Here is a 27937-nt window from a genome sequence, read left to right as displayed (position 1 = left end):
CCCATTTTCATAACCTGGTTCTACCCTGGAGCCTCCAGGGAAGCGGGAGTATCTCAGAAATATCCCAGCTGGACAGCTGGTTAAATAAGTTTCGCTCTTTGCACCTATTGGTCAGTACAGTGATCTTTTCAAATGAACTCAGACCAAGAAGACCAAAAGGATTCGAACAAGGCCAACAATATCTAAAGTTGTGTAACCTGACATGGCTTCATTCTGTTAGCCGCTAATTTTGCAAACTTAAAAACAAAAGCTGGTGTGTTGGAGGTTTTATTTCAGTTCATGCTTTCACTCTTCAGCAGTCAGTGCCAAGACGATAAGCACGACCTTCTCCTACAGATGGTGCCACCCTTCATCAGTGCCAACAGCATCTGTCACCCTAACCCTCCAATGCAGATGTTTGCCTCTTTTTGAGACTTGGTGTCTTAAAATGGTAGAGTGCTGAATTAAAGGCTTTGCAGATGGGAGCATAATATCACTTAATCTGTTTGCATCACTTGATAAAAGTCATACTGCAGTTTGAGGAAATTAGGAGACACATTCAACAAAGCACTCCTCTTAAACCACACGTACATGGGCTTTGTTAAAATTAGTACACACAGCGCTCTGTCTGAAGGCATGTTGATCACATGAGATAAGAGGTGTGTTGTTGAAAGCAGTGGTCCCCAGCTTCCACACAAAGCATCGTGGGTACAATGCCTGGCCAGGACAGCTTCAGCAACACTGCACAATGGTTTCCCAAGAGTCACCATAACCCCAAGTTAAAAGGAATCTTAAAAGCAATTTCCTCCACATAGAAGGATCCTTTTATCAGTAGCTGCAAAGGCAGGGTAGAGGAAGGGGTGAGAGCAATCTAAACCCCAAGGATAGAATTGAGAAACAAGGATAAACCCTATGAGAAGTCAGCGTGCTCTTATTATCACCAGACACCAGCAATTCCAAACAAGCTCAGGGATAAGCCGCCCCACCCCCACTGCCCTGCTTTGGACGCTCTCTGGCCTCTGGCTTAATATTATGGGACTAAGGGCACATTCCTTTCTAATTTTTTAAAAAAGGGTTTTCTGAAGTTCCCATTATGGTGCAGAGGAAAAGAATCTGACTAGGACCCATGAGGTTTCAGGTTTGATCCATGGCCTCATTCCGCGGGTTAGGGATCTGGTTTTGCCCTGAGCTGTGGTGCAGGTCCCAGAGGCGCTTGGGTCCTGCATTGCTGTGGCGGCTGTGGCTCCAATTAGACCCCTAGCTTGGGAACCTCCATATGCCGCGGGTGTGGCCATAAAAAGCAAAAATAAAAATGGGTTTTCTGCTTCATATGCCTACTTATCAAAGTGATAGTTCATCTCTTAGAAGGTACACAAACAATATAAAGAAGCATTTAAGAAGTTGTCCCTTATTTCATTATTCACAGCTGCTTCCAGCCTAACTTGGGCCAAATTTCCCGTTTCCTTCGCTTAAATGTTTCTTGAAAAGATGGAGATCATTTGTATAGTTATTCTAAAGACCCTTGGAAAATGACACTTTTAAAGGCTATGGAAAAACCACTCTGTGGCTGTGCCATACCGTTCTTAACTATTCTGTTACTGCTGGGCGTGTAGGCTATTTCCAGCCTATCCCTCTTAAAAGATGAAGATGACTGTATTATTGTTGTATTTGTCTCTTTGGGTTATCTTGGTCTCTCTGGTTATTATGTTAATTGGAAGCCCTAGAACTGGAATTACTGTGTCAAAGATGACGCAGGTCTTACAAAAACCTTAGAAATGAAAAACAAACTGCCAAATGGCTAGCTTTCATACTCAGCACAGTGTATGAAATCGCAGAAGTCATCACAACATTGGAAATCCACTATACTTCAAGAAAACTTTTTTTTTTTTTTTTTTTGGAGTTCCCGTCGTGGCGCAGTGGTTAACGAATCCGACTAAGAACCATGAGGTTGCGGGATCGGTCCCTGCCCTTGCTCAGTGGGTTAACGATCCGGCGTTGTCATGAGCTGTGGTGTAGGTTGCAGACGCGGCTCGGATCCTGCATTGCTGTGGCTCTGGCGTAGGCTGATGGCTACAGCTCCGATTAGACCCCTAGCCTGGGAACCTCCATATGCCACGGGAGCGGCCCAAGAAATGCCAAAAAAAACAAAAAAACAAAAAAAACAAAAAAACTTTAAAATGTGAAAAAAAGAACAGTGTATGAAAATGCTGATTCCACCTGTCCTCACTGACACTGTGAGCATGATCAGGTGGTTGGGTTTTGGGGATAGGGAGAAGAAAATGTGGTTTATTTTCATTTTTGCTATGGTGATCAGCAAAAAGGCTACCCCACTGCTAATATGAGGTTTACTTCTTTGAATACTAGTGGGATGTTGTGTTTGCATTTCTCATTTATGAGTCTTTTTTCAAGTCCTGTACCCATGTAGATGGCCACCCCTTTGAACTTAGTTACTGAAAACCACATGAAGAAGCATGAATTTTTATAGGGCTGCGTGCCTGGCAACTGTCACATTGAAAAGCTCTCTACTGACCAATCCTGCCTCGCTGAGGCACACACACTAAAGCATCCTTTGCTTTCCAGGGACTGTCAGACCCTTACACACAACCATCACAGTCACCTCTGAGGCTTTTCTTCCCAGATTTATCAACGTGTTTCACCCTCCAGGTTGGACACAGTCTAGTCTAGTTCATTGCCGTCCACTAGAGTGGTGGATGAAAAGTGACAAAAATCAAGCTATGGTCTCCCTCGGAGCTGGGGGGCAGGGCTGTGACCCGTGTTCCCGTGTTGGTACTGGTGCCATTTCTTTCTGTTCATGTTACCTCGTGTCCTTAATATTTTTTTCCCCCTAAACAATCTCATGGATGTCTCACAGTAAGGAAGAGAGCTAGCCATGCCCTGTTTCTTTTCAGATGACTCTTCTCAAGTCAGGTCTCTGACTCTGTGCCCAAAGGATTGGTGTGAAGACTCTCAAGGCAGATCCTTACCTTCCTGGGAAGTGTGGCAGATCCGCTAGTGATCCGCAAAACTCCCCTGCTCTCTCTTCCTGGCACACTGCCGCCTGACACTTCCAGGTTCTGTTAGGTTGGGTAGAAGGCAATGATAAGTTGTCTTTAGCGGAATGCGAGCGCTCTGAAGATTTATAGTTATTCAATGAAAGTGGGAGTAAATGATAAAATACAATTGCAGGAAGAATCATTTTTAGGTATAAAATTGGGAAGTTTTTGTTTTTTAGGGCTGCACCTGTGACATATGGACATTCCCAGGCTGACCCGCATCTCTGCCGTGTCCACGTTCAGCCCCTCCCTGGCCAGGATTGGCCTCTGTTGCAAGTGGACACTGTGCTTCTCTCCAAACCAACAGTAGCCAAAAGAATTTTAAATATTGATGTACAGTCAGTTCCATGTGTGTTATCAGAGCTTCGTCTCCCCGAGGCTATCTCCAGACCCTCAGGAATTTCTCCCTGGCAATCAGAGTAAGCCAGGGTCTCCCAAATCACTGACAATGGAGGTCATAGGGAAAGACTGTAAGAACAGCTAGAAGAACTCCAGGGGCAGACCGACCTCTCCTCTTGGAACAGCTCTGCTCTGCTGTCTTAGTGTCCTAGAAGGCAACCTCCTCAAACGTCACCCCCACGGGAGTCAACCTGAGGCTCTTACTCAAAGGCAGGTGCTGGTTCAGAAGCACTGGGATGAACCACAATTTGGATGCTGCCGGTCCTCAGACAGCACTGCGAGAAGCAAGACAGGGCCCAGTGGTAAACCCTGAGTGAGTGAGGGGCAGAGAGAGAGAGAGGAAGGTTCTCTCCTGCAGGTACACAAAGAAGGCAGGAAGCAACATATGTCCTTTGTTCGTTTATTGCTGTGCTTTGTCTGATTCCCCGGGATTCAGAGTGATGGCAATTTCCCTTTGGAAACTCTCTACAGCTGGCATTGTCTACACAGGCGTCTGGACACAAAGCAACGCCAGCTGTGAGAAAGCCCAGGGCAGGAAGCAGAATTCGGAGACTAACCTGCCTTGTTAGCTGGGCTTTCCCTACCTTCTTCTTGCTTAATCCTTTCTCCAGGAGGAATTGCTGACTGTCTCTGAATCATGCTCAACCTGATATAGTGGAAAGCTTGGATGATGGAAGCAGCAATATCTAGAAAGAGCTAAAAACCAGACTTCAGAATGGAAGCTTAGCCGTTCCAGTGGTTTGCTTCCCTAACAGCAAGGTTCCTGATCCCGTGTTCACCGTGGTGGCGTGTAAGACGCAAGGTGGGGGTGATGGATTTCATCCTCCGCAAACCAGAGGCAGAGAACCCTGAGGTGAACCTGTGGTTTCTTTTTTTTTTTCCCCCACGAGGCGAGTCTGGCTTCACGGTCACTCCCAGGTGGAGCAGTTTCACCTTGACTTCCTCTGCCAGAAACTGCCTGGTGCGTGAGGCTGTGTGGGTGTCCTCAGAGGGACGTACCCAGGTCTGCCTGCTTCCTGACTGATACGACTCTCCTGGCTGTGCCTCGGGGCCAGGGTGCTGAGCGACGGTGGGAGGAGTAATCAAGTTTCACTTCCTTGCTGGCTGGAGGCTCACAGCCGCGGCTTCTCCCTCCCGGCAGAGGGGAGCGTGCCTAGAGCTGCCGAGCCCTCTCCCTCTTAACCCAGCACCTGGAGGGGCTTAGCGGACGCGAGGGGTGCGAATGGGCAGGGCCGAATCTCCAGAAGGGGAGATGAGCACCCAGGACCCTTTGGATCTGTGGAGCAGGTTGGATGGAGAAGCTGAGCCGCTCCAGGACTTGGGGTAAGAGGGCAGGACCCCTTCTCAAAAGTGCTTCTTGGGGGAACCTCAACCCCCCCCCCCCGCTCCCACCCGAGTGCTCGCTTGGGTGATGATGACGGTCAGCACCCCTTTGCTCCCTGACACCCCAATCTTCTGTCCTTTGCACCTGACTCATCCAGGTCTGTTGGGGGCCAGTGCCATTCCGGAAGCATCTGTTATCTTTCCAGATGTGAAAACAAGTAGGTGGATAGAATGGGACCAAAATCAAAGGGGGGACATGCGTTGCCATGGGGACAGAATCCGGCTGTAGGTGGTGTACCTGGCTTTCCCAGCTGTTAATCTGGTGTGGGAATAAATGTGCTGTGGTTCTGGGCTCCAAACTACAGAGCATAAAGACTGTCATACTTGCGGGTAAGATAGAAAGCCTAGAGCCTGCTGCAAGGGACAGGGACTTTTTCAAAAGAGAAAGAATGAGGAAGTGTCTATGGAAGCGGCCCATGTGTATTTCTTTGTCCTGACGCTGCGTTTGTGAGCTCTAGTGTGTGTGCAAGTCTGTAAGGGCAATTTTGAGCCTTTTAAATATTAACAAGTCAGGAAGGCAATAAACATTATGCCCCAAGCAGATTTTATGTCTAGGTAGGTGGAGTCATCCTAGCCTTGTCTTTAAGAAGGGACCAGATGAGACAACTTATCCAAGTAGGTCACACAAGAAGCAAGAATTACACAAGAGTGGAGTAGGGGATTTCCTAGAGAAACTGACCTTTTTGCCCTGAAACACTGGGAGCAGCCTGGAGAGGCTGGTTTTGACACCTGTGATTCCGGAGAGGCAAGACCTGCACCTGCTGTCTTATTAAACAGTGCTCATCTTCACAGCCACCCAAAGACATAGGCGCTACTCTCATTTCCATCTCTCAAAGGAAGAAAACGAGCACCAGAGGGATTGACTATCCGGCGTACAGCCGTATGTCAATTACACTGTCAAGTTGGGATTGCAACCTGCCCAGGTCTATGTCCTTAACCAGAGAAAAACTGCAATAGTGATGGGATCTCTTTGCAGAGGAGTTACCGCTGTGGCGCAGTGCGTTAAGAATCAGACTGCAGTGGCTGGGGTTGCTGTGAAGGTTTAAGTTTGATCCCCAGCCGCTGGCACAGTGTGTTAAAGGATGTGGCATTGCCACAGCTGAGGCATAGGTTGCTGGGATTCGATCCCTAGCCTAGGAACGTCAGTATGCCACAGGTGCAGCCATTTAAAAAAAAAAAAAAATTACGCAGAGGTTACGTCTTTCCGGGTTGTATTATTGTAAGAGTTCTAAGTCCCATCTTTAGATTTTAAACTTGAGGTCTCAGAATTGAATTCTGCCTTCACAGGGTAATAGATACAACAGCTAGACTTTTCAGTAAGCTCCCCTTATTGGGAATCGGTACTCTAGCACATCTCTTGCCTTCTAGACTGATTCCCAAACAGCAGAAGTGAAATGTCGCTGAGCATCTGAAACAAGTGTCACAAAGTCCAGGCACTAAAGCTGGGCCCTTGGGGCTCTCACATAGAGCCATATTAAGTTACTGAATATCATTCTCTGTGTTTGGTTAGAGGCCCCAAAAGAGAAGAGAGACAAAGGAAATACTCGGCTCTGGTCCTTTAACTCAATAATCCTTAGCCTAGGCTTTGTGTTTGAGGACCCTTGGCACTCACTTGGATGACAAAAATGAGCTAAATGCTGTTGCTTCTCCCCACTAAAGTACCCTTAGCAGGAATGGCCCCAGGTAAAATCCACAAGGAAGCAGAACTGTGGTGTTCCTGTTGTGGTCTCGTGGATTCAGAACCCAGCTAGTCTCCATGGAGAGTGGGGTTCAATCCCTGGCCTTGCTCAGTGTTTAAAGGAACTGGTGTTGCCACAATCTGTGGTGTGGTTTGGAGCTGCACCTCTGATTTGACCCTTGGCCTGGGAACTACCAAATGCTGAAGGAGTGGCCCTAAGGAAAAAAAAAAAAAAAAAAAAGTGTCTTCCCTCCATGTGCAAAGATAAACATTCAGTACAACCCAGAAACAGCCCCCAGAAGGTGCTTTTATGCCCAGACATCTCGATTTCAGAAGGCCTAGAAATGTCTTAAACATTTGAGGACAGTTCTGTAACAACAGCAGTTTCCCTACAGTTGTCTAGGGAAATTGCTGTACACTTGTGGTTCTTGCCCTTGGCCATGCACTAAAATTACCCAAGGAGTTAAAATTCCTGCCCAGGCCACACACCAGGAAAATGACATCAGTATCTTGGGGGTGAGAATTTTCTTCTTAAACTTCACAAGTGATACCAGATCAAGAGCAAGACTCACTGTGTAGAATATAAATCCATGAGAAGCCCTGAGTAATTGTGGCCTTATTTTTCATTTGTTGAGTATGTAGCTCATTCTTAAAGCCATTAATAAATGTTGACATTTGTTTGGGAGCATTTACTTCAACAATTTTATTGAGGTATATTTTATAGATCATAGAGCCCACTTGTTTGCAGAGTACAATTCAGTAATTTGTAATGACTTTAAAGAACAGTACAACCGTCACCATAAATCACCTTTAGGACATTTTTATCCCCCAGATAAGAACCCTCAGGAGCCGGTAGTTTTGTTGTTTTGTTTTTTAAATACACTCAGTGGTGAGCTAATAAACCATCTTGGTGAGAGGTGGCCCTGATTTCAAGAGTCTGCCTATTTCCCTGGTGTAAATACGCCTACCAGGCAATTTCAAGCTGCTGGTCTAAACAATAAGCTTGCAAAATTCCTGAGAATTTATAATGGACTTGAGCCAGTTCTTGTCCCTCCAGGACAATCCTGCTCTTCTTCTTATAGGTCATACTGTCTGAGAAGACTTGAAAATGACCAGTTGCCTCTAGCAACATTCTGAAGAAGATGAAACTTTTCCTTTGAACCTTTAAGCTACTGGTTAGGTATAATCTACCTCAAAACTTCTGATTAATTCAGTTTTTTAAAAGCTCCGTAAAAACAAAATGATGTAACACAATTCATAGATAAAAAGGTTTAGTACCCTTCATGTTTTTAAATGTGAATATGATTGCACTATGGAAATGTATATTTTTAAATGGTTAAGGTGGTAAATTTAGTGTTACGTATTTTTATAAATATTTATTTCTTTTAGGGCCACACCCTTATCATATGGAGGTTCCCAGGCTAGGGGCCAAACTAGAGCTGTAGCTGCTGGCCTACACCACAGCCACAGCAACAGCACAGTTCATGGCAATGCTGGATCCTTAATCCACTGATTGAGGCCAAGAATTGAACCTGCATCCCCATGGATACTAGGCAGATTCATTTCAGCTGAGCCACGATGGGAACTCCTATTTTTTATTTTTTTAAATTTTATTGGGATATAATTGTGTTAGTTTCAAGTGTACAGCAAAGTGAATCATTTATGCATACACATGTATCATTCCTTTTCAGGTTCTTTTCCCATGTAAGTTATTATATAATACTGAATACGTTTCCCTGTGCTGTACAGTAGGTCTTTGTTATTTATTTTATAAATAGTAGTATAAATATGTTAATACAAACCTCCTAATTTATTCTTCTCCCTAGTGTTTCTCCTTTGGTAACCATAAGTTTGGTTTTGAAATCTTTGAGTCTGTTTCTGTTTTGTGAATAAGTTATTTTGTATCATTTTTTTATTAGAGTCCACATATTAGTGATCGCCTGTGATGTTTCTTCTGTCTACTTAGTTCAGTCAGTATGATAATTTCTAGGTCCATCCATGTTGCAGCAAATAGCATTATTTTGTTCTTTTTTATGGCTGAGTAATATTCTATTATATATATGTACCACATTGTCTTTATCCACTCCTCTGTTGATGGACATTTAGGTTGCTTCCATAGTTTTGCTATTGTAAATAGTGCTGCCATGAACATTGGGGTGCACTATCTTCTCAAATTATGGTTTTCTCTGGATATATGCTTGGAGTGGGACTCCTGGATCATGTGGTAGTTCTATATTCAGTTTTTTGAGGAATCGCCATACTGTTCTCCATAGTAATTGCACCAATTTACATTCCTACCAACAGTGTAAGAGGTTCCTTTTCTCCACACCCTCTCCAGCTTTAATTATTTGTAGACATTTTGAGGATGGGCGTTCTCACTGATGTAAGAAGTTATCTCATTGCAGTCTTGATTTGCATTTCTGTAATAATTAGTGATATTGAACATCTTCTTATGTGCTTTTTGGCCATCTGTCTGTCTTCTTTGGAGAAATGCCTGTTTAGTTCTTCTGACCATTTTTGGTTGGGTTGTTTATTTTTTATATAAAGCCATATGAGATATTTGTATATTTTGGAGATTAATCCCTTGTCAGTCACTTTGTTTGCAAAGATTCTTTACAATTCTGTGGATTATATTTTTGTTTTTATTTGAGTGGTTGGGAAGATTCTTATGTTTGCATTTTTGATAGATACAAACAGATAAGGTGGTGGTAAAATTAAAGAGATGTCATTCATCTTTGTTCTTTGGTCTCTATTTTTCTTCAGGCTCTGGCATCTTTAATCTCTGAAAATTAAATCCTGAACTGCAGCAAACACATCCCCTGGCTTTCCAGGGTGCGCAAGACTTGCTCAGAACACAGGTTTATTCTTTCTAAAGTACCTAAATCAAGCAACTCAGATGTGTTTCTGTGTCTCCATTATAGCATCAGTCTAAAAACATTTATTTTTTGGAGTTCCCATCGTGGCACAGCGGAACCAAATCTGACTAGGAACCATGAGGTTGCGGGTTCGATCTCTGGCCTCACTCAGTGGGTTAAGGATCCAGCATTGCCATGAGCTGTGGTGTGGCGCAGCGTGGTGTTGCTGTGGCTGCAGCATAGGCCGGCAGCTGTAGTTCCAATTAGACCCCTAGCCTGGGAACCTCCATATGCCACGAGTGCAGCCCTAAAAAAAAAAAGCCAAAAATAAACAATTTATTTTCTTTCATCCTAAGTGTCTTAGTGTGTCCAGAAGCCCAGGGGAAATAACACCATCTGCTCTTGTTTGGCTTCATCTACATGTTGGCTGAAGGGGCTGGGAAGGGGCAAGGCAGTGGAGAAGGGTCAGTGAGAAGTAGGAGTTGAGGACTTCTCCTGGTGGCGCAGCAGAAATGAATCCAACTAGGAACCATGAGGTTGCAGGTTCGATCCCTGACCTCGCTCAGTGCGTTAAGGATCTGGTGTTGCCATGAGCTGTGGTGTAGGTTGTAGATGCGTCTCTGAACTGTCGTGGCTGTGGCACAGGCCGGCAGCTGTAGCTCTGATTAGAACCCTAGCCTAGGAACCTCCTTATGCCATGGGTGCAGCCCTAAAAAGACAAAAGACCCCCCCCCCAAAAAAAAAGTAGGAGTTGGGCTGGGAGCAGAGGGCAGCCTGCTTGTGGCTTTCAAAGTAAATGAATGAGGAAATGAAACAAACAATGAATATTTGAGAAACTAGGGTAGAATTGCTAATCAGTGCTTTTAAAATTCTAGCAGCTCTTGGATTATAACAAAGGGCTCCTCTAAGACAATGTAGGAATAGTATAGTTATGTAGTTTGTTAGGAGATCCACCCTTACAAACCATGTAACTACAGATTAAAAAAAAAAAAAAGGCATACTGTGAAATAAAAATATTTTAGGATATTTTTAAATTAAATATTCAAATTATCTAGCCAGAGAAGTTTCTTCAAGTGAGAAATATAAATATTGCCTTTTTTATATACTCTCCCAAGTCTCACTTTTATAAGAAAATGTCAGGATTTGGCTGGGTTGGTCAGAGTCAAGAACGAAGGATATTTAAGTAAGTTAATTAAGCTTTGGACATTTAAATAATTACATTAAAATGTCTTTAATTTCTCTGACCCTTCATATAGAGGAGGTGGTTAGACCAGATCAGGGATCAGTGAATGTTTTTCTCAAAAGCCAAGTTATCAATATTTTAGGCTTTGCCGGTCTTATGACTTCTGCTTCAACAACTCAATTGCCACTGTCACATAGCAAGAGCCATAGATAACACGGAAACAGATGACCATGATGGTGTTCAAACAAAACTTTATTTAAGGACACTGAATTTGAATTTCATACCATTTTCATGAGTCATAGTATTCCTCTTCTTTTTCTCACTTTAACCACTTAAAAATGTAACATCATTGTTGGCTCACATTCCATACAAAAAAAAATGTACCCGGGTAGGAACTGGCTCTTGGGTGGTGGCTTGCTGACCCAGGGAATAAGTAATAATAACCAAAGTGAGTTCTTAAGAAGCAGATAATTTGCATACACTAGCTCTGGTCTTCAAAAGGTATTGGCATTTCAGCTTGACCTGTAAGGGGATTCATTAACAGAGAAATCAGACTGCCTGGCATCCCAGAGAATCTGGGTCCAAGTCCATGCTTATTCCACTAAACCAGGTTGCTCACCTGTTGTGAGAATCATTATTCACTGACCCCCTGCTCTGTGCCAGCACCAGGCCATTCACAGCATTTGGCCTTTGCAAGACCGTTGATACCATATGATCATATTCATTTTGTAGATGCAGAAGGTGACTTCAGATCAGTTGAGTGAACTGTCCAGGTCACAGACCTCAAAGGTGGTACCAGTGAGAGGGCCCAGGCCCTTCCTCCAAAAGCTGATGCTCTTTCCACTGATGGAAGAAGGTCAACGTTCTAAGAACGTTTGATGCTCACCTTGTACCAGGCGCTATTTTAAGCCCTTTGCTTGTGTGACATGAAGTTCCCACATCACTGCAAGGTAGATAGTACCACCAATGTCATTCCCATTTATTATTGAGGAAAATGAAGGCAAGAGCTTTTACCACATGCCCATGCCTGTATACGCATAAACCTTCAAATCCAGGAGTTTCGCTCCAGAGCTCAAGTACTTTTCCACTAATGCAACTTCCTACTTTCTGTCAAACTTCTCTCTTCTTATTATACCAACACTATTAGTGCTAAAGAGAACTGAGAGAATAAAAGAAAGTTCTGTGATTACTATCACCAACAATTTTTTTTTTTTTTTTTACTAAAAGACATGATTCTTTCACATTCTTCACATACTAGACATGCCCACAGAACCAGATCAATGTCTTAGAACTTGATTGAGTTGTGTGTTGGTTCTTCTTTTCGGGGCTAAGCAAATCGAATAGGCAAGAAAACATAGCAGAGTCAAAGCTTTAAAGGAACCTGTTTACAGAGCTGATACCAAGTAGAGCAGTAACGCTTGTTCCTCTTCTGGGCACAGTTCTGTTATCTTAGACTCTAAAAATGGAAGGTGATTCTCTTGTGGCCAAGCGAGAGTATGTAGCTGATAGGCAGTTCGATCTCTGCTTGATGCAAGTGAATTTCCTCTTTGGCTGTTGTGTTTCTGTTCCTCTATGGGCAGCAATGACTTTCTTCTACTTACATGTGGAAATCTGTCCTCACGGGTTCTCCACATGGAGTGGGGCCACTTTGTTTCAGTCATTCATAGATCCATGTGTTGAATGGTGACTTTATGTAAGGCGGTGTGGGAGATAACGGACACTAAGAAGTGGCTGTCCCCTGGAGGAGTTTACAGCACAGAGGACAGAGAACGCATGTGGACGTAGAGCTAGGATGCAGGCTCTAGGGGGCTGAGCACCATTGCGGTGTCTACATAAAATGCTCCGCAGCTGGCAAGCAGGAAGGAGATCCCTGGATATAGAGAAGATGGCAAGATGGCCTTGGGACCCATAGGACTTTCGTCAGCTAAAGGCAGAGAGGAAGATGTTTTCTTCTTCTTCTTCTTTCTTTTTTTTTTTTTCTGCTTTCAGGGCCGCACCCGCCGCATATGGAAGTTCCCAGGCTAGGGGGTCGAATCAGAGCTGCAGCTGCCTGTACCATAGCCACAGCAACTCCGAGCCACGTCTGCAGCCTACACCACAGCTCACGGCAATGCCAGATCCTTAACCCACTGAGAGAGGCCAGGGATCGAACCCACATCCTCATGCATACTAACCGGCTTGGTTTCTGCTGCGCCACGGTGGGAATTCCGGGAAACGTTTTCTAAAGAGAAAATGGCACGCATAAAGCAATAAAAGTGTCAAAACACAGGAATATGCAGAAAATAAAAACTCAGATGGACTCACACCCTCCCAGTCCCTGGGATCCTGCGGTTACTCAGACCTCCGTTTGGTTCTGGTCTTTAATTCTCAGAGGCCCCACCTTCAGCAACACTCCGAGAATTTCCTCTTCTCATGTAGAAATGTGTCATAACCACACCTTTTGCGTTTTACCGTTTATTTTTTTATTTTTTGTCTTTTTAGCTATTTCTTGGGCCGCTCCCACGGCATATGGAGGTTCCCAGGGTAGGGGTCGAATCGGAGCTGTAGCCACCAGCCTACGCCAGAGCCACAGCAACTCGGGATCCGAGCCGCGTCTGCAACCTACACCACAGCTCACGGCAACGCCGGATCGTTAACCCACTGAGCAAGGGCAGGGACCGAACCCGCAACCTCATGGTTCCTAGTCGGATTCGTCAACCACTGAGCCAGGACGGGAACTCCAACTGTTTAAAGCCTGTTAATGTCTAGCGCCCACCAACTCCCCTAGAGGCTAAATCCCTATTCTGAGCCCAAACACTCAGGCTGCTACTCTCTGCTGTGGACCTGTCTGAACCCAACCACTGCCCATGTAGTTCAGTCTTTGCTGCCACTGTTCACGCCCAGATTCCCTGCAGTCCTGCTCCCCTGACCCCCTGCCCACCACCACCTGCCCCTGTCATTCTTTGTTAGACCTTCTATGTACAAAAATATTTAAATTTTTAAAAGCTTAAGGGCAATAATGTAATTGGCTTTGAGAAAAGTATAGTTATGTAGAAGAATGTTACTTTTTAGGCGTTCTTGCTCTGGTGCAGCGGGTTAAGGATCTGGCATTGCTGCAGCTGAGGCATAGTTCGAAGCTCCAGGTCAGATTCTATCTCTGGCCTGGAAACATCCATATACCATGATGTGGCCACTAAAGAAAAATTTAAGTTACTTTCTAGAGACATATGTTGAACTACTTAAGATTAAAGTTCTATGATATCTGTAATTTACATTTAAAATGTTCATCAAAAATGTAGGAAGGAAATGTGGCAAAATTTAAAAATTATTCTATCTGAATATAACTAGATTAAGTATGGATATTAAAATAAACAGTTTAAAATAATAGTAATATGTATTAATTACTGAAAATTGGGATAAACACCAAAAATGTCAGCCCTGTACCACCACCTAAAATGACATATTGTTCAATCTCTCGCCAGTCTTTTAAAAATATTTTTCTGTAGACACACACACACACACACACACACAGATTGAATTGCAGTCATACTGTGTACATAGTTTTTGCACTTGCTTTCTGGTAGCATATATTTTCTTTTTTTCTTTTTTTTTTTTTTTTTTGTCTTTTTATTTTTTAGGGCTGCAACCCGTGGCATGTGGAGGTTCCCAGGCTAGGGGTCTAATTGGAGCTGTAGCTGCAGACCATAGCCACAGCAACGCCAGATCTGAGCCGCATCTTCGACCTACACCAGAGCTCATGGCAACGCTGGATTCTTAACCCACTGAGCAAGGCCAGGGATCAAACCTTTGTCCTCATGGATGCTAGTCAGATTCATTTCCACAGAGCTATGACGGGAACTCCTCTGGTATCGTATATTTTCATCATCTGCTTCTTGTTCTATCAGGCTGCAGGTCTGGTCTTTCTTGAGCCAGCCTATTTCCCTATATTAAAGTTTGAATATTTAGATTCGTCCAAATTCCAGAAGGCCTTCAAGGGTTAGTGTTTTGGCCTGGGGTCAAACCTCATTTGACAATATGGAATCATTGCATGTTTATAGGAACATGGAATTATGTGGTTATTAAGTTTTGTTTTCAGGTAGATTAATCTAGTAGTTAAGCAAGATAGACAGCAATGAGTCTAGAGCCAAGAAATCCAGTTGAGTGAGGGAGTTTACAGATTGGTGAGTAAGAAACTAGAGTAAAGATCTGGGAACAGTAAGGGAGGAACAGGGGTGGAAGCCAATTATTCCACTGAGCTAGAAACAGTAAGTGACCTGCATCCAAATAAGACTGAGTTCTGCTTTTTTTTTTAATTTTTAATGATTTTTTTCCATTGAGTTCTGCTTTTGTATGGTTTTTCAAAATGGCATCAAAGAATTTTTAAAAACCTTAATGTCACAAATATCTTCTAATTCATCCATGTTTATCACTGTAAATTTCTAAATGTACCTGTGTCTCAGGTTATTGCCTGTAGGGTTCTGACTCAGCACCAGTTGAGTCTATATGTTTTTGGTTCATTCTCCGCATAAGCTTAGAACCATTTTTCCGATGTCAATCCTGAGGCCCTAAGAGGTTTGGCCACTTGCTCTAGGCTAAGCCCAGTACACTCTTTGATGGTGAGCTCCTTAGAAGCAGGGCTATAGGCTTATCTTTGCCTATTCCATCCAAATCCAGCACTGGACAAAGAGCAAATGTCTAACCCTTTGAATTGTCCCAAGTTGGGTCAATGCCAAGACTAGAACTCAAGGTCCCTCACTCCATCCTTCCATATCAACACTGATTGTAAACTTGGATTTATTACCCTCCAACTCACTCTGTCCACTTAATAAAAGTTCTTACTGCTGGGACGAAATGTTGGTTAGAGGCATCATCTGAAGAATGGATAGATAGGAGGAAACGAGTAAAACAAGAATCTTTTTTTTTAACATCTCCCAACGTTTGGGACTTTTCCCTGTAGCTATAGCTTCCTGAAAGTGGCCCTCTCTGTGTCCTGCCCCAGCCCACAATGGTAGGTTGTCAGTGGCAATTACAGTCTGAAGACCCTAAAGCAGCATTTTATGATATATAGGCTGCAAAATAACCAGAGTAAGTGCAGGGTTAAGCTTGATTCCACTCACAAATGGGTGCTCCTGAGAGAGCCTCCCCTCTGGATCTCTCATGTCTCTGCCTGCCCCAGGGGGCCAACCCAGGTCAGGCTCCGTGGGTCTCTCGTTAGGTGTCTGCATCCTTCCCTTGCTTTGGTTTCTCTGCCCCTGCCCCCTACACCACTCTTTAGGTCTGTATTCATGTTCCTTAGGTCATTGTCCCCATGTGCTTCTGGCTTTCTACATGAGTCTCTGTGCCTTTCAGTGTCTCCAGGGGTCTTTCTTTCTATCTCTCGTTCTACTGCTCTTGACTTAGGTGTCTCTTAGGTGACTCTCTGTGCGCCTCTTTGTCGCTGGATCTCTGAGTCTCTGCCTCTCAGGACTTCTTACCTCATTCCTCAGGCTCCTTCAAGAACAGGTTTATCCTGGTCTCTGCCTCCCACAGGATTATCATAACCCTTTCAGTCTTATTTCCCTTTAGCTGTGCCTTGACTCCCACAAAAAAAAAACTGGGAGCCCCACCTTTAGGTCATTATTCGACCAGATACTCACATACTCTGCCTCTGTCCTCCCTCGGGTATACTTCGAAAGGCTGGAGCAGCTGGCCTCAACACTTAGCTCTGTTATCAGCATGTGTGAATGTGGGCATTCCGAACAGCAATGTGGAAAGCCTTAGACAAGTTGGCTCCATTACAGAAATCTCCTTAATGGAAAGACGATGGTGAGTCTTTCTTCAGCCCCCCCCCTGTGTATCCCATTGTGATGCATAAAATTTTCAAACTTCTTTGCAAAGCCTCTGCTTGGTCCTCTCTTCTTGGACCGGGTCCATTTGTTATCAATGGGAAGATAAGCTCACATTCGTGAGTATGGGATTTAACATGCTTGTGTGGACAACCATGTCATTACATAAAATATGCCACAGCCCAACGATATAACAAATTATAGCACTGATAGCTTTTGAGCTAAATAAGACATTTCCTTTTCCTTAACCCATGATTTCTGATGGCTTAGTGAGCCAAACTCTTCATTTTTTTTCCCCTCACAAATCAAAGGATTTAGCACCAACCCTTTCAACAAATGAATACAAAGGAAATCACTAGCCCAGCCACCCTGAAGAGTCACTCAAGTGTCGAGGACAGATTAGCCCAAGTTAAGGTTCATTTTTGTGTTCTATCATCATTCGAGAATTGTTGTGTTCAAAGGGATTCTGAGGCCAAGCATAGGCCTCACAAATGAGAAAGCAGATCAATGAGCTCTGTTATCTATGGCCTTCAGAGTAGGAGTTCCAGTCATGACTCAGCAGTAACAAACCCAACTGATATCCATGAGGACATGGGTTTGATCCCTGGCCTCGCTCAGTGGGCATTGCCATGAGCTATAGTGTAGGTCGCAGTTGTGGTTCAGATCTGGTGTTGCTGTGCCTGTGGTGTAGACCAACAGCTGCAGCTCTAGTTCAACCCCTAGCCTTCGAATGTCCCTATGCCACTGGTATGGACCTCAAAAAAAAAAAAAAGGGAAAGAGAAGAGGAGTACATCGTATGTTATGTATTTGCCCTTCTTGGTTTAGACAGTTGAGAAAATTTGTCAGTGTCATTCAAAAGTGAGAATAATTTTGAAAGTGGAAAAAAAAACAGAGAAAATTCTCTAGGACTTCCCATCATGGCACAGTGGAAACAAATCCGACTAGGAACCATGAGGTTGCGGGTTCTATCCCTGGCCTTGCTCAGTGGGTTAAGGATCCGACATTGCCATGAGCTGTGGTGTAGGTCGCAAATGCAGCTCGGGTCTGGTGTTGCTGTGGCTGTGGTGTAGGCTGGCGGCTGCAGCTCCGAGTGGACCCCTAGCCTGGGAACCTCCATATGCCACTCGTGCTGCCCTAAAAAAGAGGACAACAGACAAAAAAAAAAGAAAAGAAAAGAAAATTCTCTAAATAAGAGTGCTTTTGTTGGCTATTGAACTCCGGGAGATTTTAGGTGTTTTCACACAATCAGGAATTGTTTGGGTTGAAATATATGTCTTTTTTATAAGAGTAAAAGGACTGAATCTAGGTTCTCTATCACTTCCCTTTGCCAGGAAGGGAAAAAATATGTCATTAAGTATATGAATAATCTGTAGGCATGGGTGACTAAGAAATCTCCTCAAGAAATATGTAATCAAAACTAATGTATGGCTCATGCTGTAACATTCAGGACTGATTTCTAGGCCCATTGTTCTTGCAGTGTTATTTTTCATTACTCCCCAACATAGACCCTCTGTTCCAGCTAGGCATGATGTTTTTACATGCACCACGCATGTGTCACCTCCGTGCCTTTGCTTATGTTATTGCTCCTGCTGGAATGCTCTTCTCTCATGCACCTAATGAATCCTATTACTTATTCTTCCAACTCATCAAGTTCCTCCTCCTTGAAGCTTTCCCTTATCTCCTCAGGAGCTCCCCCCTTTTATATCATTTACTGTCCACATCACTAAGAAGGAAGCTATGGGGGGAATTTGATGAAATTACCCTGCACATCCTTCCCATTGGTACTGTAAAGCCACTTAGTACTTTCATTGCTCTCTGACCCCCTCTTTAGATGCTATGCACTGTACACTCAAACCATCAAGATTATTGAAATAAAGTTTTTAGGACCAAGAGTCCTTTAGCTCAATGCTTCTCAAACTCTAAACTGCATAGCAAGCACGTGGGGCTTGAACAGATTTTTTTTTTTTTTTTTTGTCTTTTTAGAGCCCCACCCATGGCGTATGGAGGTTCCCAGTCTAATCAGAGTTGTTGCTACTGGCCTACGCCAGAGCCACAGTGATGCCAGATCCGAGCCGCATTTGCAAACTACACCAAAGCTCACGGCAACACCAGATCCTTAACCCACTGAGTGAGTCCAGGGATGGAACCTGCAACCTCATGGTTCCTAGTCAGATTCGTTTCCGCTGTGCCAGGATGGGAACTCCCAAAGAACAGATTATAATTCAGCAGGTCTAGGAGGTCTGCAAATGTGAATTTCTGACAAAATCCTGGGGTACAGAGTGGCAAGATTTCACATTGCTTTTCCAACACCAGGTACAACCCAAGAATGTTCTTAAAGTCAATTTAGTGGGTCACAATCAATATTTGTTCAAAAGAGAGAAGAGAAAATAGTAAATAGCATTTATAAGAATTGTGTGGTTTTCTATACACTTTTTGGTTTTCTACGTATGTTTATAATATAAGCGTATATTTACCCATCTATACATAGACAGATACAAAATGCATTTTATACTGTGGGCCAATTCAAGAAGTTTGAAAGCCTCTCCTTTAAAGGACATAGAAGAATGAGCTATAAACTTGTATCAGCAAATTAAGACAATAAAACAAAATGCAATAAGAAAATGTGAAGGCTCTGGTATGCTGAGGCAGTTTCCCAGAAGGTTCTAGCATGAAGGGCATTGAAAGGAGAGAAGAGGCAGCACTGAGGGCCCGCTTTCTGGATGGAGCGCGTCTGCTTTTCTCTGTGGTTGAGCTTATTTCCTGTATCTTACTGAGAGGCAGCTCTGAAAATTCTTTAGTGGGTGGGTGTTTCCTAATTTGTTATTGTATCATGGAAGGGATACACACCACTGTTTCCTTAAAGGCCAACTGCGGTTTTTGATAATCTCATAACCCAGCACAAATATTCTTTGGCAGCTTGGTGAGCCTCTGTTGACTGTATCAGCCTTGGGATGTGTTTATGCACAAGGTGCAGCTCTTGAAGGGAAAAGGAAAATACAGCATTGCTTCAAGTGTGTTATAAGGTGTAGTTTCTTCCCTTTTCTTACGTCTTCAGGGAAATGAGACCAAGAGTTTTTCGTTGTTGTTGTTTGTTTTTTAAGTTGCAGGAAAATGAACCTTATGCCAAACAGCCAAGAAGTCATATCCCCAGGACCCCACACAAAATCTGCCATGTTCATGATACGTGGTATAATTAGTGTGTCTTGCTCTCTTCTGTAAATGTTAAAGAATTACATAAGAAGTTTATTAAAGAAGTCAGGGTTCCTATATGAAAACAAGAGAGTTTTCCTGCTAGGTGTTATTATTGGTCACCTTGACAGATGGGAAGACTGTGGCTGCTACTTGTGTGGGGTGGCATGGCTAATGTGTTAGAAGTTGTTGGAGCAGAGGGCCTCATGGCTGAGGAAGTGGCTAGAGACAAAGGTATGTACTCCCCTTGCAAAATTTTCACTGATACTGCATGGGTGTTTGTGACCCAAGGTAGCTGCTTATGAGCATTCCTTTTTGCTTGGCGGTTGCCAGAACCAAAAGGGTTTCTTATTGCATTTAATTCTAAAAATGTCACCTTTCTAATGCACTGGAGGGGACGTGGCAGAGCAGCAGAGGAAGATGACTTTCTGGGGGGTTTTAATCAACAGCAGGTCCAGTGTGACTCAGCTGTGTGATGCAACTGTCAAGAAATGAATGCAATCCTGAGTTCCTTACAGCGTATCAGGCAGCTAGAACAAGGGAGATCCTGTGAGGCTTTGTTTTGCACATCAGATGGTATCATGAAGGTAGATTTTTGAAAATTAAGAAGTTATTCAGAGGAGATAAGGTCTCTCGGTGATCAAAGGAAGGACTGAAAGTCTCTCATAAGAGAGGAAGTTGAAGATGATGGAAGCAGAAGAGAGAACATGTTAGATGCTTCTAACTATTTGTATAAGTATTATCTATATAACTCCCAAAAGTAGCTATGAGACTATCTGTGGAAAGCTTTACAGCAGGAAACAGTAGTTGTAGGCAAGAGTTTTCTGGCCAACGGTCAAGAAGTACAGAATGGACTTGCTGGTACAAGTAGTGAGTTCCCCATCATTAGCAAAATGTAAACAAAGTTTGGATGAGTCTTATTAGGGTTTAGACTTTATAGCTAATAATGTAAATAATGCTGCAGTGAACATGGGGGTGCATATATCTTATCTAATTAGTGCCTTAATTTTCTTTGGGTAAATACCCAGGAGTGAAATTTTGGGGTTATATGATAGTTCTAATTTTAATTTTTAAAGAAATCTCCAAGCTATTTACGCAGTGGTTGCACTAATTTACATTCCCATCAACCTTTTTTTTCCACATCCTCACCAACACTTGTTATTGCTTGTCTGTTTGATGATACCCATTCTAACAGGTGTGCGGTGATGTCTCCTTGTGGTTTTGATTTGCATTTCCCCATGATCAGCAACTTTTCATGTATCTATTGGCCATTTGTTTGTCTTCATCGGAAAATGTCTATTCAGATCTTCTGCCCATTTTTAACTGGACTGTTTTGGAGTGTTTTGTTTTTTTGCTATTGGGTTGTATATGTTTTAAAAATTATTTTAGATATTAACCCTTTATCAGATATATGATGTGCAAATATTTTCTCAAATTCAGTACACCGCTTTTTCATTTTGTTGATGTCATCTTGCAAAATTTGTTATCTACTGTGATTTCTCATTCCAAATAATTATTCATTTCTTCTTTTTTTTGGTAATTTTATATTATTATTATTATTATTATTATTATTATTTGTCTTCTTAGGGCCGCACCTGCGGCATATGGAGGTTCCTAGGCTAGGGGTCTAATTGCAGCCATTGCCACCGGCCCACACCAGAGCCACAGCAATGCCAGATCCGAGCCATGTCTGCAACCTACACCACAGCTCACGGCAACGCGGGATCCTTAACCCACTGAGCAAGGCCAGGGATCGAACCCACAACCTCATGGTTCCTAGTTGGATTCGTTTCCAATGTGCCATGACAGGAACTTCTTTTATAATAATTTTCTTAAAGAGACTTCCAAATTTTACAAGCTTCCAGCCTCTTAAAATTTGTCTCTTCCATCTAATAAAAAGAATAATAAAATTAAAAAATTTTAAACACAGTCCCAATTACAGGAACTTTAGTCCCTTGTAATTAGAACTCTATGTAATGAGGAGTTGTATATGCCTATTAAGTCATAAAAAGCCTGTAGATATCAGCCAAGGAACTGTCAGTATCCAGTGCCAAGTGTAAGACAGCATCAGTCTCCTCCCAGCTTCATCTTGCCACGCCTGCTGCCCTTGGCACTCACCTGAATGCCATGCAGTGCTCTGAACTACATTTACCTGGCAATGTCTTGCTTCTTGGCCTTTGCTCCTCTTATTCCCTTTGCGCAGAATAGCTCCCTGAATAATTGTCACTCCAAATCCCACCAGACTTTATTTAAATAAAGAAAAACTAATTTTTTCTCTCTCTCCCCTCCTCCCTCCCTTCCTCCCTCCCCAACCACCCCCACCCCCCACCCCCCACCCTCCAAATGCTAGGTCACTTCCAGTGTTCACTAAACAGAAGTTGAATAAATAAATGAAATGAAAAAAGCAAATTTTAACAGGGTTCTTTCTGGAGGGTGGATTAACACAAAGACTTTTTTAAAAAATCTTCGTTACCCACTTCATGTATGAAATTTTTTTTCATTAAAACAAGCTAAATTAAGAAAATCTGGTCGAGCTAAATTCCCTTTACCACCACCCTCAAACCTGGTTCCTTCCGCTAAGGACCAAGCTTATGAGTTTGGAGTTTTATTTTTCTCGGACTTCTATTTCACACCTTTATATATTTTTGTATGTGCTGTATCATTTGGGGGGATGAGAGAGACTCTTTTTTTTAATTAAGTGGTTTCGTACCGTACTGTCACCACTTCCCCTAACTGCACAAGATGTTTTGGGATCTGTCAGCATTAATATGGGTGGACACAAATATTCAGTGTTTATCTGTGCGAGTGTGATTGGCACTCTGAGCAGGACAATTCTTAGTTGTTCAGGACTGTGTTGATCTTGAGGGTGACAGGCATTGCTGTCACCCCTCACAAAGTGCTAGTAGCCCCCAGCCCCCTGCCCTCAGTGTGTGTCAACCAAAAACGTTCTCACCTTTTCAAATACTTCTGGTTACCTTTTTACATAATCTCATCCTATGACCACTCAATCTTATTTACTGTCTCACTTTTGGTGGATATTTAGGATGACTCCAATATTCTACTCTCCCCGTCTGCAGTTAACACCTTCATGCATACTTCCTGCTGTGTACGTGTGAATGTTTCACTAATCAGACACCAAAAGTGGAGTCGCCGGTCCACCCAGGTACACCAGATGTGTTAAGTTCCCCGCCTTGGAAACACCTGCCAACAGTAGATCGTATCTGTTGCCCCTCCAATTCTCTAAGATTTAATCCTAACTCTACAATTTTAGCCAATCTGGTGGGTTAAAAAAAAAAATGCATTGTTGTTTTAATATGCATTTCTCTGTTTAGTAATAAGACAGTTTATTTGAAATAAAGTCTGTTTACTTCCTCTTCTATGAAAGACTTTCATTTTCTGTTTGTGTATATAGTTTAATTTTTACCGTATATGTTTTATAATTAGAAAAAATAATGCACACCTTAAAAAATAAGTTACATGTCCTTCAAGGCCTTCTTAGATTTCGGGTTATTCAAAAAATGGTCTTGATCTTTCTTCCTGGAATCCCCACTGGATACTTTACTCTCTCTTGGATGTAGTTTTCAAAGTTCTTTGTGTTTTTTTTTTTTTTTTTTTTTTTTGGTCTTTTGTCTTTTGTCTTTTTTAGGGCCACACCCAAGGCATATGGTGGGTTCCCAGGCTAGGGGTCGAATTGGAGCTGTTGCTGCTGGCCTATGCCAGAGCCACCAGCAATGCCAGTCCAAGCTCCGTCTGCAATCTACACCACAGCTCACGGCAACACCAGATCCTTAACCCAATGAGCGAGGCCAGGGATCGAACCCGCAACCTCATGTTCCTAGTGGATTTGTTTCTACTGCGCCACAACGAGAACTCCACAAAGTATATGTCTTAACTCTCTTGAGTAGATTCATGGTTCCCTGAAGCCCAGATGGGGCTTTTGTGCAGCTTTTATTTCCTTTGACTTGCCTAGTGCAATGCCTTGCACAGATTTGAGCTTCACAGATAAAGATTTATAAAGCTGAATGATCAAAGGTAGAGAAGGTTAACAGTGGGAAAACTACCAACTGAACTCTATTTTCTTTTGCTTTTTTTTTTTTTCTTTTTCGCTTTTTAGGGACATACTTGCAGCATATGGAAGTTCCCAGGACAGGAATTGAACTGGAGCTACAACTGCCGGTCTACACCACAGCCACAGGATCAGAGCCTTGTCTGCAACCTACACCACAGCCTGTGGCAATGCCGGATCCCTAACCCACTGAGTGAGGCCAGGAATTGAATCAGCACCCTCAAGGATAGTAGTTGTGTTCCTTACTGTGGAGTCACAATGGGAACTCCCTGAACTCTACTGTATTTTCAACCTTTAACTCTTTATGGACACAATCTCGAATCGTGCTTACCAAAGGTGGACATATTTCTACAAAGGATACGTAATGTTATTTGGCTCCATAGCCACTTCCCTGGAAGATAGGGTCATCTAAATTTCCTAGAAAGGGATATTTAACTCAATTAAAAGAGGAAGCATAGAAACTTGTGGAAGGGTTGTTTGGGGAATGAGGGTCCCCATTGCTCTTCAGACCCCATGAAGCATAGGTGCCTGCCCAGCAGGCTCTCCTGTGTCTTGGGTTTTCCAGGCACAGGACTCCATGAAGCCTGTGACAGCCATACTGACTCAACCCAGGAATTAACACTCCCTGAATGTTCCAAATTAGAGCACAGTGTGATCCTTCTTGCTTTATAGTCAAGAATTTCTTCCATGTTGATGACGTATAGGTACTGCCTAAAAGATTACCATGGAAAATTCTTAGTAAAAATGGCCATCGAGCCGTAATTATCAGAAATCTGTAAATGCTTTAAACAGACATCAGTTCTCACTGAAAAGAATCCAAGGAATGACTAAATTTTTTACATTTTAGAATTTTGTTGACAAACTTGTGTTGCTTCAAATAAGTCATCTCTTGACTCAAACTGAATCGTGTGCTAAAATGTTCATCCAAAAAATAATTCTTTGCAAAATGTATGTAAGAACTTGTGAACTTGTAGAGATTTCACTTACCAAAAAGAATGAGAAATTTGGCTGTAACCAAGCCTGAAGTTTTTGATAGGTATAATTGCCATACAACATAGTAGTTTTAGGTTCCAACTGTCCTTTTTAAGAATTTTGTAGGGAGAAGATGTGAGCATGCCTGAGAATTAATCCAATGAATGGATAAATAACTCAATGGCATTTCTTATAAAATACTTTACCTTGCCATTGCTTTCAGCTAGCAAATACATTTCTAACACAAGATAGTGGCATCTCTGCCCCAGAAAGGAAACATGCTAAAGCAGAAGAGATTAGTAAATGCAGATTTAGAAAACAGATAACAAGGAGTTCCTGTTGTGGCTCAGCTGGTTAAGGACTCAACAAAGTCTCTGGTGAGGATGCAGATTCAATCCCTGGCCTTGCTCAGCGGGTTAAGGATCAGGTATTGCCATATGCAAATGTGGCTTGGATCACGCATTGCTATAGCTCCAATTCGACCCCTAGCCTGGGAACTTCCATACGCCATGGGTGCATCCCTAAAAAGAGAAAAAAAAGGAGAAAATAAAATCACATTACAGAGGTTACAAGTTATGGCTTTGAGGATCTCAATGGCTTCACAATAACTCCTGATGTGTCTTTTTAAAATTAGAGTTTGATTTACAATGTTGTGCTAATTTCTGTTGTACAGCAAAGTGGCCAAATCTACATGCATATACATTCCTTTTCTTATATTATCTTCCATCATGTTCTATCTCAAGAAACTGGACATAGTTCCCTGTGCTATACAGTAGGACCTCATTGCTTATCCATTCTAAATGTAACAGTTTGCATCTACTAACTCCAAACACCCCATTTTCTCCACCCTTTCCCTTAGCAACCACAGACCACCTATGTCTGTGTGTCCATTTCTGTTTTGTAGATAGGTACTTTAGTGCCATATTTTAGATTTCACATATAAGTGATATGGTATGTCTTTCTCTTTCTGACATATTCACCTAGTAGGAGAATCTACATTGATCTGTCAATGGACATTTTGGTTATTTCCATGTCTTGGCTATTGTGAATAATGCTATGAACATATGGGTGCATGTATCTTTTTGAATTAGAGTTTTGCCCAGATACATGCCTAGGAGTGGAATTACTGGATCATATGGTAGCTCTATATTTAGTTTTCTGAAGTACCTCCATACTGTTTTCCATAGTGATTGTACCAATTTATGTTTCCACCAACAGTGTAGGAGGGTTCCCTTTTCTCCACACCCTTTTCAGCATTTGCTATTTGTAGACTTACTAACGATGGCCATTCTGGATGATGTGCTGTGGTGCCTCACTATAGTTTTGGTTTGCATTTCTCTAATAATTAGTGATGTTGAGAATTTTTTCATGGGCCTATTGGCCATCTGTGTTTCTTCTTTGGAGAAATGTCTATTTAGGTCTTCTGCCCATTTTTCAATTGGATAGTTTGGTTTTCCATTGTTGAGTTTTATGAGTTGTTTGTATATCTTGGAGATTAAGCCCTTGTTAGTTGCATCATTTATAACTATTTTCTTCCATTCCATAGGTTGTTTTTCATTTCTTTTTTACGGTTTTCTTTGCTGTACAAAAGCTCCTAAATTTGATTAGGTCCCATTGGTTTATTTTTGTTTTTATTTCTATTGCCTTGGAAGACTGATCTAGAAAACATTTGTTTGGTTGGTTTGAGAGAATGTTTTATCTATATTCTCTTCTTGGAGTTTGATGGTGTAGTGTCATATGTTTAAGTCTTTAAGCCATTTTGAGTTTTATTTTTGTGCATGGTGTAAGGGTGTGTTCTAATTTCATTGATTTACATGCTGCTGTTCAGTTTTCCCAGCACCACTTGTTGAAGAGACTTTTTCCCATTTTATATTCTTGCCTCCTTTGCCAAAGATTATTTGACTCTAGGGGTCTGGGTTTATTTCTGGCCTTTCTGTTCTGTTCCATTGATCCATATGTCTGTTTTTGTGCTAATACCACACTGTCTTGATTCCTCTAGATTTGTAATAGTGTCTCAAGTCTGGGAGAGTTATGCCTCCTGCTTTGTCCCCCACCCCTATTCAGGATTGCTGTGGCAGTTCTGCGTCTTTCATGGTTCTATATAAATTTTTGGATTGTTTGTTCTAGTTCTGTGAAAAATGTCATGAGTAATTTGATAGGGATTGCATTGAATCTGTAGATTGCTTTGGGTGGTATGGCCATTTTAATGATATTAATTCTTCCAATTCAGGAGCATGGAATATTTTTCCATTTCTTTGAATCTTCTTTAATTTCCTTGACTAATGTTTTATAGTTCTCAGCATATAAATCTTTCACCTCCTTGGTCAGGTTTATTCCTAGGTATTTAATTTTCTTGGGTATGATTTTAAAAGCTATTGTGTTTTTATATTCTTTTTCTATTATTTCACTGTTAGTATACAAAAATACAACTGATTTCTGAATGTTAATCCTGCTACTTTGCTGAATTCCGTTGATCAGTTGAAGTAGTTTTTGTGTGATCCTTAGGGTTTTCTATATATATAGTATTGTGTCATCTGCTTATATAGTGACAATTTTACCTCTTCTCTTCCAATTTGGATGCCTTTTATTTATTTTGCTTATCTGATTGCTGTGCCTAGGACTTCCAATACTATATTGAATAAAAGTGGTGAAAGTGGTCATACTCATCTTGTTCCAGATTTTAGCAGGGAGGCTTTCAGCTTTTTTTTTGTTGAGTATTTTATTTGCTGTAGGTTTGTCATAAATGGCTTTTATTATGTTGAGATATGTTCCCTCTATAGCCCTTTGGTAAGAGTTTCCATCATGAATGGATGTTAGATTTTTGTCAAATGCTTTTTCTGCATCTATTGAGATGACCGACCGTGTGGTTTTTGACTTTTGTTTGTGGTGTATGACATTGATTTTCCATATGTTGAACCATCCTTGTGAACTTGGGATGAATCCCATTTAGTCCAGGTGTATGATCTTTTTTATGTGTTACTGGATTTGGTTGAGTAAAATTTTGTTGGGAATTTTTGCATTTATATTCATCAAAGATACTGGCCTATGATTTTCTCTTTTTTTGGTAGTATCTTTGTCTGGTTTTGGTATTAGGGTGATGGTGGCTTCACAAGATGTCTTTAGGGAGTGTTCCTTCTTCTTCAGTCTTTTGAAAAAGTTTAAGAAGGATGGGTATAAATTCTTTGTATGTTTGATAGAATTTGCCTGTGAAGCCATCTGGTTCTGGACTTTTGTTTGGAGGGAGTATTTTTATTACATATTCAATTTCATTTCTAGTGATCGATCTGTTCAAGTGGTGTATTTCTTCTTCTTCTTTTTTAGGGTCATACGGGTGGCACATGGAGGTTCCCAGGCTAGGGGTCAAACTGGAGCTAC

At 42.1% G+C, this 27937-nt stretch overlaps 1 protein-coding gene across 1 annotated transcript in view; it reads left to right on the top strand.

The window, feature by feature from the left end:
• The first annotated feature begins 4570 nt into the window (after window positions 1–4570).
• Window positions 4571–27937, top strand: part of DAPP1 (dual adaptor of phosphotyrosine and 3-phosphoinositides 1) — a 56329-nt gene continuing 32962 nt past the window's right edge. The window contains exon 1 of the mRNA XM_013979010.3: window positions 4571–4754. Coding sequence (XP_013834464.2) covers window positions 4654–4754 — 101 coding nt within the window. The 5' untranslated portion in view covers window positions 4571–4653. The remainder of the gene's footprint in view (window positions 4755–27937) is intronic.

Source organism: Sus scrofa, chromosome 8 (assembly GCF_054392235.1).
Source record: "Sus scrofa isolate SSC_HxYL_T2T_F1_AM1 chromosome 8, Sscrofa_HxYL_maternal_Yorkshire_Landrace_v2.0, whole genome shotgun sequence".
In the NCBI taxonomy this organism is placed as follows: domain Eukaryota; kingdom Metazoa; phylum Chordata; class Mammalia; order Artiodactyla; family Suidae; genus Sus; species Sus scrofa.
The sequence above is the reverse complement of the archived record's forward strand: the minus strand, read 5'-3'. Positions and strand labels throughout refer to the sequence as shown.